The sequence below is a fragment of the Nannobrachium achirus genome (assembly GCF_963921795.1).
Source record: "Nannobrachium achirus genome assembly, chromosome: 19".
Classification (NCBI taxonomy): domain Eukaryota; kingdom Metazoa; phylum Chordata; class Actinopteri; order Myctophiformes; family Myctophidae; genus Nannobrachium; species Nannobrachium achirus.
The window spans coordinates 30,751,499-30,765,795 of NC_137826.1; the positions used below are offsets into that span (position 1 = coordinate 30,751,499).

At 40.7% G+C, this 14,297-nt stretch overlaps 2 protein-coding genes across 4 annotated transcripts in view; one reads left to right on the plus strand and one right to left on the minus strand.

The window, feature by feature from the left end:
• Positions 1-2,848: 2,848 nt before the first annotated feature.
• Positions 2,849-3,649, minus strand: LOC308304754 (uncharacterized protein; the record flags this gene model as incomplete). The annotated part of the gene is made up of 1 exon (XM_080749384.1): positions 2,849-3,649. The coding sequence occupies one exon, from the start codon at positions 3,647-3,649 to the stop codon at positions 2,849-2,851; it is 801 nt and encodes a 266-aa protein (XP_080605510.1).
• A 3,727-nt stretch (positions 3,650-7,376) lies between these two features.
• Positions 7,377-14,297, plus strand: part of slc6a7 (solute carrier family 6 member 7) — a 29,876-nt gene continuing 22,955 nt past the window's right edge. For all 3 annotated transcript variants that reach the window (XR_013963028.1, XM_080748381.1, XM_080748382.1), the window contains exons 1-5: positions 7,377-7,559; positions 8,893-9,115; positions 9,696-9,827; positions 11,724-11,940; positions 13,141-13,279. Coding sequence is in view for 2 of the 3 variants with exons in the window: in XM_080748381.1 (XP_080604507.1) it covers positions 7,497-7,559; positions 8,893-9,115; positions 9,696-9,827; positions 11,724-11,940; positions 13,141-13,279 (774 nt within the window). In the remaining variant the exon portion in view is untranslated. The remainder of the gene's footprint in view (positions 7,560-8,892; positions 9,116-9,695; positions 9,828-11,723; positions 11,941-13,140; positions 13,280-14,297) is intronic.

The window sequence follows — 14,297 nt, forward strand, 5'->3', positions numbered from 1 at the left end:
CCCAGGACTGAAATAAGCTTAGGAGGAGTACTATGTATTCATGTTTAAGTTGTTTTGCGTATCATTATATTTTGTTCACTGTTCTTTGACTATGTTGTTTTGAGTAGTTGGCTTATGTTTAGGCTCATGGAATAATAGTGGGCTGTTCTCACTCACAGTTCCCTCTGCCCTATGTTTCCTCATTTTAGGGTTAAGCTTGAGGAGGTTTGGGTTAGGCTTCAGGTTAGTGTTTGAGAGATCTGGGAACATAGGGCTGAGGGATCATAAGCTGAGCATTCTGTCATTAGAGAATATTAGTGTGGTTGCCTGAAGGGCAACACACTATTGTTATCAACTTGAGTTCACTGAGTAACATATAGCCAATGAGGAACCAGCATTTTCGTGATGTGACCTTTATGCAGCTTCCTCATTGGCTAAAATCACGTTCAGCCAATGAACACGCTATTGTTATCAGTTGGAGTTTACGGAGCCAATGAGGAACCACCATTTTCATGACGTCACCTTTATGCACCTTCCTCATTGGCTAAACGTTTTTCTTCTGTTTCTTCATTCCTCATTCCTCACCACACTAATTACATTGCTAGAAGGCACCTTGTGCCTGCAGAATTCAGAGCTAAGCAAGGAGTACACATAATGCATATATCAGAACTAGATTAAGAATTGCAGGTGTTCTGATAATAGAATTGCAGAATTCTATTTCCAAATGTGACTCACGTCAAGGCAACCACACTCGCAATTTCCAAAATTTTTGCTTTCTAGTTAGTGTGGTTGCCCCGCATGGCAACACACTATTGTTATTGGCATTCTTACTCATCACCTCATGTATCCTTCCTTCAGCCAATCAGACATCACAATACCTTTGATATTGTGATGTCATCCTTTTCCCCCTCTCTGATTGGCTCCCCATTAGAGTCAAAGGCAACCATACTTGCAATTTCCCATTGCACCTCTCTAGTTCTCTTAGTATTGACAAGTTAACCGCAGTATAGCCTATACAGTAAGTCTAAAGAGAGTATTGAGCAACCTACTGTAACTGTATATCCTAACCCTTGGTGATCAAATGTTAGCTCAGTTGAAAGTCTACATGGAGGCATTATTCCCAAGAAAAAAAAAAGTGTATCACAAAAGAGGTAAATGGAGAAAAATGGTTGCTTGGCAATCTTAACATAATGAGAAACATTTATAAAGTGAAACATTTGAGACTGAGACACATGAGGTTAGGTAAAGTAAAAAATCAAACCTCGGTTCGAAGTGAAGCGGTGAACTTTTATTCTATGTGTTCTAGAGCTATGAACTCTGTGATCTATACATTCATCCGGACGTTACACATATTCTGGATGTACGGGACAGATAAAACCTGTTCATTCTGGACTGGAATGACCATATATGGACATGAACGGGACACACATGGGACACACACGGGACACACATGTACGGGACAGATAAAACCTGTTCATTCTGGACTGGAATGACCATATTATATGGACATGAACGGGACACACAAAGCCACTCCTTGGAGTGGCTTTCACCGCTTCAAAAAGGTTGGAGAAAAAAAAAGGGAAAATGTGCATGTTCACTCTTGCAGTGTTGTGAGTGTGTGTATTAATATTATTAGGACTGTTACAGACAAGAGATGGTATGGACCACTGACCACATGGCTCAACAACCGTTGGTTCCCAAAGCCAAATGCAGATGAACATTTCATATCCTGTAATTCACAATATAATCACTATCACAATCCCAATAACAAATTCCTCTAACAAATCTGCATAACCCACTGTCAAATACTGTGGCTTTGTCTTGCTTCACATATCCTATCCTATCGTATATTCAAATTGTTTAATGGGTGGGTTGGCGGGACAACATGCACTGATATCAGACACAAACATTTCGTGTTTTGTGCCTTGTGTGTGCTGTGAGTGCTTTGTACTTCTGAGAAATATAAAGATTAGAAATCACTTGAATCTCACAAACAGTTCACAAATTAATGGGAAGCCTATTCGGCAATCTCAAAGCCAGCGGCCAGCTGTGGAAACACTGTTGCAAAAAGGGTGGACAGAAGTGACATAATTTACATAGCGTGATGACACATTCCCACTAAATTGGTCACATTTATTAGATATTTGGTACATCATTTGATAATATCAGCTGAGGGTTTAGATGAGTTTTATACTGTGGTCCCAAACTGTATTGAGTAATTGAAGAGACTTTAAGCAAATGAAAGTACAACTCTTAAAGGGATAACTCGCCCCCAAAATAACTTTATCTATTGATTACTCACCCCATGGAAACTTGAATTCATAGATATGTTTTTGTTTTTGTCACATTCCTAAACCAATAATTTGAGGAGACTTTATGTGTCTTCATAGGAACAAAGCAGGCTCCATTGGTAAACACTGCTGGTCATCACATTATTGTCTTAAGAATGCAACAAAAACGAAAGAATATCCATATATTAGTCTCCATGGGATGAATAATCGATAGAGGGGAAAAAAAGACATTTTGGGGGTGAACTATCCCTTTAAGGCAAACCTTTGCAGAGTTGTACTTTCATTTTACTTCTATCTGACCGGCCCACGGAGGCCCAGCCTCATTGCTGCACAGCAATGAGGCTGGGTTGGGCAAATACTCTTGAAGCTTGGATGCGTCACTCTCTACCCATATCTGTTCTGTATTTCACACTGCAGTGCTGCTATGACAACTGAAGTTTCCTCATGGCATGGATATATTAAATAAAATCACAACAGCTTCTATGACAGTCCATTGTAGAGGTCACTGTATGTGGGCTGAAAAGGAGAATGAAAGAGCAAAAGAGACATTGATGGAGAGGGCAGAGGAGAGCAGGTGTCTACGTTGTTTTCCGGAATTGTTTTAGGATGGGGTAGATGTTCTCAAACGCATCATAGATCTCTCGTCTCTCCTTGGCACCTGTCAACACAACCTTTCCAGACACAAAGATGAGCAGGACAATTCTGGGAATGAGCATTCTATAGATTAGCCCTGGGAAAATCTCAGGCTCATAGGTGCTGAACTGTCTGTGTGTGAGATACAGTGCCTCTAGTCTTATGGGAAATTTCACATCACAGCTGCCCACCATGTTCTGAATCTTAAATTCCAAGAACTTGGCAGGGAAACCCAGCTTTTGCACGACGCGGGCAAACTTCCTCGCCGCTAACCTGGACTGGTTTTCACTCTTGGCTCCGGTGCACACCATCTTTCCAGAGCTGAAAGTGAGAGCAGTGGTCCTGGGCTCTCGTATTCTCATGATGATGGCAGCGAAACGCTTGGGGTTGTACTCGGCATTCCTGGCTTTCTGTACGATGGTCTTCAGATCCAGCTTGCAGCCCAGATTCACTGTAGATACAATGTTCTGTAGTGTTGGCCGTATTCCAGATCCTTCTGAAGCTGATGTGGCGGCTGTGATGGGGGTAGGGGGGTTGGTGTAGACGGGGGTGTTCCCAGGCAGCGCCGTGGTGGTAGAGCCCCCTGTTACCTGCGGGTTTAACAGCTGAGGGGTATTTTCGCCATTCTGCTGCTGGATTCTGTGGATGTTGTCTTGTGTCTCAGTTGGGAGACAGTCATCCTTCGTTGAATCGTCAACAGGAGCTATGACGCCCTGAGGGAACATACCATAAGACTGGTTTTCCATTCGGAAAATTACTTAGGTTGGTTAGCAAGTATTTACACAGTAATATTTGGATTACCTACCTTTTGACAGGAGCTCCCGTTGAAAGATTTCACAATATTATCCCTTCAATTAAATGACCTCTTACTGTTATATAGTCTTTGTTATCTCTTATGTTCCATTTAGCGCCTTTTGCGCTTATATAGATAATTCATGAAGTGTTATGTCGTAATCAGTGTTTCCATGGCGATCCCTCTAGACTTCTAGACCAGGGGTCTTCAACGTTTTCAGGCCAAGGACCCCTTAGTTGAGAGAGAGATGAAGCAGGGACCCCCACAACCTTTTCATAGATTCCTTATAGTTTGACAGGACAATCATCTGTGTATTTTGGATTCATGTCAATTTGTGTTAACAGATATGTAACCACTTAAAGGGTCAATACTTTACAAACTTGACCTTTCACTCTGTACTTAATGTGCTCTTTTTTCCCCTCTACACCAAACCTCTTTGCCGAAAATAGACGATCTACAAGCTCACAACGCCTTGCAGGGTGAGGCATTGTGAGCTTGTAGATCTGCTATTTTTGGCTAAAGTTCTCAGAATATGGAGTTAGGGTTCAAGCAATCTGGGAACCCAGATCAAAGAAAGGGCGACGCCCACTAGGTCTGTCTCTCTTCCTTTGAAGCGTAGCGACTCTGAGGCTGTCTCGAGAGATTAGGGTTCAAGTGGTTAATATAAAAAGTTTCTATCACACAAAGATTTGAAGGACTCCATGTACCGGTAGTAGTACCTCTGAGGACCCCCTAGGGGTCCCGAACCCCCTGTTGAAGACCCCTGCTCTAGACTACTAGACCAAAAGCCCTGGTTAACTGTGAGGCTTGCGTAAAAAATGAAGAATTGAATGCACTTGAATCTAATATTTTAGACCATTGTTCATTTGCAGGCTATTGTTTACCAAAACTAAACTGTAATAAAGTGCAATCAATTGTTAGCCATCAACATCCTATTTTGCAATCCCTCACCCCAAAGTAGCGTTGTCCTATTCTTTCCAGGACTGAAATAACCTTTTAAATTAATGAATACAAAAAATAATTTCCCCACAGATGATTCTGATTCTTCTCACCACATATCAATGTAACTATAAACATCTATTTAAATATAATATAGTTTCCATTTCATCACTATCATCATTCAAGCACACCTTGATTCAAAGGTTTGACAATAGTGCACCTTGCATGAATTATATTTTATTACTGCTTGATGTTTAACCTCAGGATATGTTGCACGTTTCCACCCCAAGTAGGCCTAAACGTTTTTTTTTTTTTTTTATATATATCTTTATTCATGTCACATATGTTTCAACATTGTACATCAAACAAGTCAATATTGCAAAGACATTCTTTTTTTTTTTTTCTTTTTTTTCCCCTTTTCCCCAACCCTCCCCCCATGTTGCTATCATTAATCACTCCTTGAAACAATAATAAAGACAGTAACAATAAAATAAATACAAAACAATAAATCAGCGTACACAATATGCACGATAGTAAAGAAAAATAGTTACACAAACAAAGTTAAGTACAATAAATTAAAATAAAAAAATAATATATATATATATATATAATATATATAATAAAATACCAATGGAATTAAGTCTCCTAGAAACCATAGTTGTATTATTTACACAGATCAAGTCGATAGAGTGCTAACAGACATCATCCTCCTCAATTATGTATATCATTACAAGTTGCCCCGAGAGGTGGCCATTAAATATTCTGAGTTGTACAGTGTTGGTCAGTCTACTGCAAGTGTCCTCAGACCCTCAAAGTATGTGATAAGTGGTTGCCAGGTTGAGAAAAATCTGTCTACCGATCCCCTGGCCTAAACGTTTTTTGACCTCTCTGATGAGGTGAACAGTGGATCAGTCAGGCTGCTCCACTGACAATTACCTGTTGTCAGAGTCCCGAGCGCAATACCCATTTGTACTTGGAGGCCAGTCTATGACGTCAGTACTATGATCTCCATACATAGACATGAAAGGGACACTCATACCCGAATATAAGGGGTAACCATTATGTAACATGCACTCTAGTTAACAAGGTTGAAATCAAACCATAAAGTGGGCATCAGATAGTCTTCTGGTCTCATAAGACATAATGTATGATCTGTACAGATGAACACATGTGACTTAAAATATGTGATGTGACAGATATACAATAGAGACCTGAATTCAACTCAAGCATTGAGTATTTCAACATTTTTAAATTCAGTATCGTATTGGTTTTAAAAAATACATTATTTGGCGTCAAACAATATAAGAAATAGGCAAGAATTCAACACCTCGTGTGAGCTTGTAGATCTGCTATTTTCACTGTTTATCATAATGCCTCCTCAACTCCAACATTCCAAGTGCTTATCAGGATGGGGGGGTCCCCAGTTTAAATATGATTATTTGGGGGGGTCACGGCCTGAAAAGGTTGAGAACCGGTGCTGTAAGTGTTGATATTGCTGCGGCAGAGAGTGTCCTCCTCTGACGGCTTCCCACCAGTGAACATGGCCTTCCTTTCAAGGGGTGGCCAGAGGCACTGTGGAGGAACTGAACTTTCCTCTAAGTGGTGGGTATAGGAACTTTACCCCAGCACCACACAGTGTGGGATTTTTGCTAAACAAACTGTAAACTAATACAGTACAGTATGCCCCTGGCTCTGATGTCACAAGGACTGGGATTTTATACAAGGATTTTCAACACTAATTAAAGTATTTTCTATTTTCACATTATTAGTATTCTCCACAAATGTCTGTGCCTTTGGCAGATTCATATAAATATGACTGTGAGCATGTGTCTTATTGGGTTATACCTAAAAGAAAAACTGTGAAGTAGGAGCTAGAGTGGAGAACTAGTGGATAGGTTATTATGAGTCTTGACCCTCAGAGGTTCTGTAACCAACCTGGCTGGTAATGGCCACGTGGTGTTGTTATCCATGCATACAGCAATAACAGCATGGCCATAGCACTATATTGTAGCACATCTGAAATTGAAGCACATCTCGAGGACACCCACAGCTGTAGGCTACTGAAGCTCATAAAAGCAGTAGATGATCTCCCCCATCTTGAAGAAGAACGGTTCGTCTTCCATGCGGGAGAACCGGGTTCAAATCCCGCCAGTAGTTCATGACACACAGTGGTTCTCAAAGTGGGGTCCGGGGACCCCCAGCCCCCAGGGGTCATTGGGGGAATTTCAGGGGGTACCCAGCCAAATGATAGCTAGTTATGAACCAAATGGGCCCTTTAGGAGCCTGTAACTCAGAGAGTGTAGTGTTTGGTTCCATTTGTACACTCTCAGAGTTAAATTAACATTCATTTGAAATTGGGGTCTCAGAGATAGAAATTCCATTAAATGGGGGTCCGTAGCCTGCATGTCAAACTGGGGGGTCCTTGAAATTAAAATGGTTCATGGGAATAGAATAGTCTACTGCTAGAGCCCTAAACATCTTTGGGGTCCCTGCTGGCATATATTTTCAAATGAGGGTCCGCAGGCTAATAAGTGTCAATTTGGGGGTCCTTGACATGAAAAAGTTTGAGAACCACTGGTGTAGAGTGCAGTTGCAGACTTGCAGTCTATAGGCGTCTCCCTCCCTATGCCATACAGTAGTGTCATCTTCTCTGTCATGCAGCGCCTCTGCACCTGCGCGGCGCCGAATCCTGTCCCAGGACTTTAGACCATTTCCTTAACATCATCATAAGCCGATCCACGCACACTGACCAACGAACGTCTGTTTTTACTAAAAACATGCATTTTTTCCATAGCATTTCGTCGTGAAAATGTAGCCTTCTGATTAACAGAAAACATAACAACAGTGAATCGACTCGGGAAATGAAGAACGAAGATCCGAAAACGGTACCTGGGAACAGCATTTCAGTGAATGAAACACAACAGGTAGGAATATGCTGTATAGCTTTCCCTGCAGTCTGTTCAACATTGGATCACTTTACAGTCTCCTGCTGCTGCGCTCACTTATGACGATAGATGTGTTGTTGAGTTGAGTGTAGATGACTTTTAAATCAATTAATTTATAAAGATAGCCATATGGTCTATTGTCCGTCGGTCTATACTTGGCTAACGCACGGTGGAGTTGCCTAACCAGTTTGACCTGTTTGGACTGTCTGCGCGTCATTTACACAGTTTATATCAATATTGTTACACATTGGTGGAAAACGTATATTGCAATGTAGAAATAATTACAAAAGTACTTGCAACTACAAAAGTATTCGTATCAAAATGTAGGCATATACTAAAATGTACTCATTATGCAGAAATGTTTAGGCCTATAAGTGGTTGTGTTAATGTATGTTTTGTATTAATAGTCAAAATCTAAAAAATAACTAGTAACTAAAGTTTTCAACTAAATGTAGTGGATTAAAAGTACAATATTTAGATCCAAGGTAGTGGAAATTGGAAACACTCAACTAAAGTAAAAAAAAAATAACAAAGAAAAAAAAAACTCAATGTTGTACTTAAGTACAGTACTTACAGTAAGTAAATGTACTTACTTAGTTACTTTAAACCACTGAGTACAACAACAGGTCGGATGTAAGGTGATGTCAGCCATAGTCCTTATGGATTCTTTTCTATTTTACAGATCTATTTGATGCTCTAGCTAGCATTGATCACATCATACATATTGATCTTGGTCTGTGAGGACATGTTTGGGGATATAGGCTATACACACTAGGTCTACTCTTATAAAACAATTACTCTGGGGTCTTGTATCTAGGCAAAGCTCCGTTCTAGATCCTATTGTGCTCTGAGCCAATATTTGAAGTAAAATTATTATCTAGATGTATTCCTCTTTATAATTACTTCCTCTGTGTGACCTTCATTCAACTTCACATCTACAGTGAAACTAGTTCCCCTTTTGTTCCTAAATAAAAGCATTCCCTGCAGGCAGGAACTAAAGTAACGTATGAATGGTTTCATTACTTCACTGGTAAGCTAACAGTGATAGTACAAATACAATACTGTAGCGAAACACCCTCTAAGCCCTTTTATACAAGTATATAGTCCTAATTGAGGGGGGGGGGGGGGGGCATCAATAATTATCTGAATAATGAACAATGGCACGTTGGCATTGATATTTTATGTTGGCTGCGTGGTAAAATCCTCATTGTTAACTTATTAATTTACTCTCAGTGTTAAATTAACAGCGAGGATTTGATTTTACTGTGTGTATTATTAATGCAAACTGTATTGTACATTTCTTTCTTTGTAGAATTCTGTAAATTTGAACGGGCATTCTCCAGCGAATAATACCCAACCCAACCCCACACCAGAGGTAGAATCACATCCGCCAATCCCGTCCCCTCCCCAAACTCCACCCATTGAACGGGAGCAATGGGGAGGGAAGTATGAGTTCTTGTTGTCCTGTCTGGGATACTGTGTGGGCCTGGGGAACGTGTGGCGGTTCCCTTACCTTTGTTACCGCAATGGCGGAGGTGAGTAATCCTTAAGCAGGTTCATTACCCAAAGTTAACAAAAGCATTCAATGCTCGACACGTTACACCCATACAGAAAGAGCTTTGCTCAACCCAGCCTCAGGACATGCACCAGCCCTTCTAAGTAAGGTCAATTATCTCATGAACTGAATCCAGAGATATCAATGGTAGCCTGCAGCACAAGCAATGTACCTGATGTTCCCTATAAGAGGAAAAAAGTACAGTCCTCAGATATACACCCAGGCCTGTGGTCTGCAGTAGAACCTGGTCACGCTGTTGACATCATCACATACTGAATGAAATCTCCATTTGACACTGACATATGTTGAGAGTTAACAAGAGCAAAAGAGGAAGACATTTGTTTAATTTAGATGGAGTATAGATGATGTGAGTGATGACTCATGTGAGTTTTATATTTGGCACCTCGCCTTTTGAGCTTGTAGATGGCTAATTTCGGTGTGAGAAACCAACATGCAACTAATGCCTGTGTGATGCTGTGTCTTGGCTGTTACTGATCTATTACAATGTACTGAACATGAATCTCTTTCTCCAGCTTGACCTATTTATATTATGTTCACAGGCGTGTTTCTCATCCCCTATTTCATTATGCTCTTCTTCACTGGTGTTCCACTGTTCCTTATGGAGCTCAGTCTTGGCCAGTATGGAGCAGCTGGTCCCATCACTGTATGGAAATGCTGCCCTCTGCTCAAAGGTAATGTCCTGATCTGGATTATTGTTGTGGGCTCGCCTGAAAGGCGAGAACACTATGTTATCTTCATTATTTATATAGTGAGTTCCGTCGCAGACAGTACAAAGGCAGGGCCCTTAGCCAATGAGGTGCAATTGAGGGGTGGAAAATCTGGGAGTGGTGTTAGCTGGAGTATTGGTTGAGCTTCACATGGCCGTTAGCACGCTGCAGAATATAGTCACCAGTGAGCCCACACTGTTTCATAGAAACAGTATTTCTAGTTATTATTATTAATAGTAGTAGTAGTAGTAGTAGTATTGTCCAGTAATGCAAATCCAGCACACAGCTACTGTACTACCCAGTAAAATCCTTAGTGTGTATTATACTCAGGAAGTGTACAAAGGGAACCAATTGGAGCTCCAGCAAAACTCATCCATATTGAAATGATGGATTATGGATATTAAATCATACAAGGGTCAAGCTATGCTAGTTTTGTGGACTTTAAACAATTTGAATGAATCCATTTTCAAGTTGTCCTCACAGCCTCTACCAGTCAAGCATCAAGGCTGACAAAAACATCCACATTTCACAATGTCAATTTCACAACATTTCACAATGAAATAGCAATTAGAACTGTAATTAGAACTGCAAACACACTCCCTAGCTTCAGCTGAGTCTGAAGCCTCACCTCTTCAGACTCAGCCTTACCCCATAGCACAATAGCACTTGCCTACCCTCGATGACCATACAGGCAAAGGCTAAATGTAATTTAGATAGCATTTTTATATAGACTGATGCCAGGCCATTTTCGACTTGGCATCCTATCGCATGTCGAAGCTCATGTTCACAGTAAAAGTGAATGCTGCTTCTCCAATTTTATGACATAAAGCAGACCTGCCCTAGATTTCCTGAAACTGTGGATGACATGGCATTAGTAGGTCACAACAATAGGTTGATGCAACATACAGTATGTGTGTGTGAAAGCACATTACACCAAGGGTGCACAAGACTTGTTTTCTAGGTTAATCTTAATATACTTATACCAGGTGTGTGGGCTCCAAACTCAGAAACTAAAAGTGGAACTTGACCCACACCCCGGTATCTGTAATTATCTTATAATACTATTTAATCACTCTTAACCCATAGAGTGCCAGCTTTAAAAATCTTACCTTTTTCTCTGCCACCAAAGGGTACAAATGGTTAAAAAAATAGCGTGCACGAATCTTGCATAGATCATGCACCACGCATGTGCATGCTTTTCACAGCTTTCAAACAAAAAATTCCACTTGGAAATCCATTCAGGCATTCAGGAGATAGAGGCCATAATGTGTTCTTCATATGTAAACAAACATGGCTGCCATGTTTGAAAGATGGAGTTGTTCTGGGGTAAAAAAAAGACAACCTGGCAGAGGGAGTTAAACTGCGTCTGGCCCTAGTGTCTATTCATATATTACGGCCACATGTGTGTGAGTGACCTCAGCAACTGTATCCACGGGTTAACCGTGTTAAACCGGAAGTGTGGTCCAAATAGGTCCAAATAATCTCCAGTAAACTCCCGTGGAAAGAGGTGGATATATTCTCTGTAATACGTGGTTAATAAACATCAGATCATGCTGTGTATACCTTTCTGTCATCTTCTCTGAGCTCATTCAACTGCATGAAGGCTTACTCTTGGTAGAGATGGCTTTTAGGATCACAACAGTGCGCTTTTACATTGAACTATTAAATTATTATATTTGATCCTATGGACACAACCACACTTGACTTAACATAATTCAAAGTAGAATCAGGCCTCTTCTCATATAGTATGATGTTTTACATAAATTGAATCAGACATCTTTATATGCAGTATGATGCTTTAGTATTAGTTTGTAATGCATCCACGTGTTGTTAAACTCTTCACTGATTCTCCTGCTGTAGGTATTGGCATTGGGATGCTCTGTGTGTCCACGTTGGTGTGCCTCTACTACAATGTCATCATAGCCTGGACATTTTACTACCTGGGCAGCTCGTTTCAGAGCCCGTTACCGTGGACATGTGAAGCTATGTCCAATGCTGCTCTCAGCTCATGCGGCAACAACACCTCTGACAACAGCACCACTGGGAGAAGCCTCAGCCCCACAGAGGTCTTCTGGAAGTAAGTGACACTTGCATTGCTTTTCTACCATTATTGTCGAAGAAGTCACCCCACATCACGTACAATCACAAGGGGAAGACTGTTGAAGGACTATGGTTTCTAAACACTATAAATACTTTATATAAACATTTTCATTTATAAAGCGTTATAGCACATGTTTTTACTCTTCTTTTCTGCTTTATTGTTAATAATTTTGTACTTTTTCTGTTACGCACTTGAGCTTCGCTTTTGCTCTGTAAAGCACTTTGAGCTGCATTTAATTTCATGAAAGGTGCAAATAAAGTTAAGCAAATAGGATTAGCTGCCAAATCTGAGGGAATATGCATTGTAATGTAAAGGGATGTTTGTCCTCGGACCAGTATTATATTATTCATCAGTCAGAGTTCAGAGTTGTTTGGCAAACAACCTTTTCAAGACATAAACATAAGCAAAACCATATTTTTCTGAGGGCTGGAATACCAAAACCATCTATTTTAGCTTAATTTAACATTTTGGCATTGATCCTCTAAGCCGAACTACAGCAGAACTATCATTGTGGGTTGGCATGTGACGTAGGCTACATGCTTCAAAGTCTACAAAAAAAATACTACTGTTAAGTTAACTGAGTATAGTATATTTGTTCAATATTTGAACAAATATACTATATATAGTTTTGTTTTTCTTTTTGAAATCCTCTCTCATACTTATGCCAGTGATTATCCCTGTGCCAATGGTGGCACGTGTAGCGTGTACCTAAGGTTTCCTACCCCTGCTCTGTTGGGCTTGTCTTCATTTTGAACTATGACAATTCACCCAAGGGCTTGGAAGAAAAAGCCACTCCTTTTTACCTCCCACCGAGACTAAAGTACTGTGATGAATGAAGATCCAATATAAATGCAGTTTAGCATGGTTGCTTTCTGGCTTCCTGTGTGTCACTAAAACATGCCTCTGTCCTTGCGCGTGTGTGTGTGTGTGTGTGTGTGTGTGTGTGTGTGAGTGTGTGTGTGTGTGTGTGTGTGTGTGTGTGTGTGTGTGTGTGTGTGTGTGCGTGTGCGTGCGTTTGTGTGTGTGTGTGTGTGTGTGTGTGTGTGTGTGTGTGTGTGTGTGTGTGTGTGTGCGTGCGTGTGTTTGCGTGCGTGTGTTTGCGTGCGTGCGTGCGTGTGTGCATGCGTGCGTGCGTGCGTTTGTGTGTGTGTGTGTGTGCGTGCGTGTGTTCTCTAGTGAGCGTGTGCTGGGTGTAGTAAATAGCGAGGGCCTCCATGACCCAGGCCCTGTCCGATGGCCTCTAGCCCTGTGTCTCCTTGCTGCCTGGGTCATCATCTTCTTCTGTATGCTCAAAGGCATCCGCAGCTCTGGCAAGGTGAGTCAGCACAATGTTATTCTAAAGCCCTTGTCCTCACTACCAGCAAAATGTGCAAAACTGAGTGTCTTGTTTATTCTTTATTCATACGGATCCCCATTAGCTGCCACCAAAGTAGCAGCTACTCTTCCTGGGGTCCACAAAAAACATAACAATACATAATACAATACATAACACAATAAAAACATGTACAGTCTTACAAAAAAAATAGATTCAAGACAATAAAAGTCCAATAAAAAACAACTACAGGTCAGTTAATTTAAACTAAAATGAGGATAATTAATCAAATATCTTTTAAGGAGTCTCTTAAAACTAGCCTTACTTCAGTGATCATTGGTAACCATATAAAAATTGCCCTATGCATTACAGATCTACATACTGCATTTGTTCTGGGTTTTTCTTTAACAATGTCACCCCTCGTAGCCTGCCTGGTATCATGATTATGACGATCTCTCACATTGTATTTGTGAGTACAGACAAACTGGTTGCCTACAATGACAAATATTCCTAAAGAAGCTCACTAAATTGCATGCCAACCTCTACTCTGAGCCATGAAAGACTGGCATGGAATCTCTCAGTACTCTGCCTCACACCCAATGGACAGTGCAGTGCAAGCCTTGCAGCTTTATTCTGAGCTATTTGAAGTTTAGACAAATGTTTCTTGTCTGCGCTGGACCATATTGTAGAGCAGTAATCGAGGTGAGATAGTACTAGTGCCTGTGTCACTAGCACTCTAGAAGCTGGGGTCAAAAACAAGGAACACCTTTTAATGCATGCTATTCCTCTACCCATTTTTTTGACAATATTTTCGATGTGTTTCTCCCATGTTAACTGTCCATCAAGTGTGACACCAAGCAAAAGAGCCTCTTGAACCTGTTCAATATCTGAGTCTTTGAGTGATAAGCACAGCTGATTATCCTTCATGGTGGCATGTCTAGAAGTGAATACAATACTTTTGTTTTTTGCTACATTCAAAACAAGTCTATTTTCACAAATCCAGTCAAGTAATGGTTGCAGT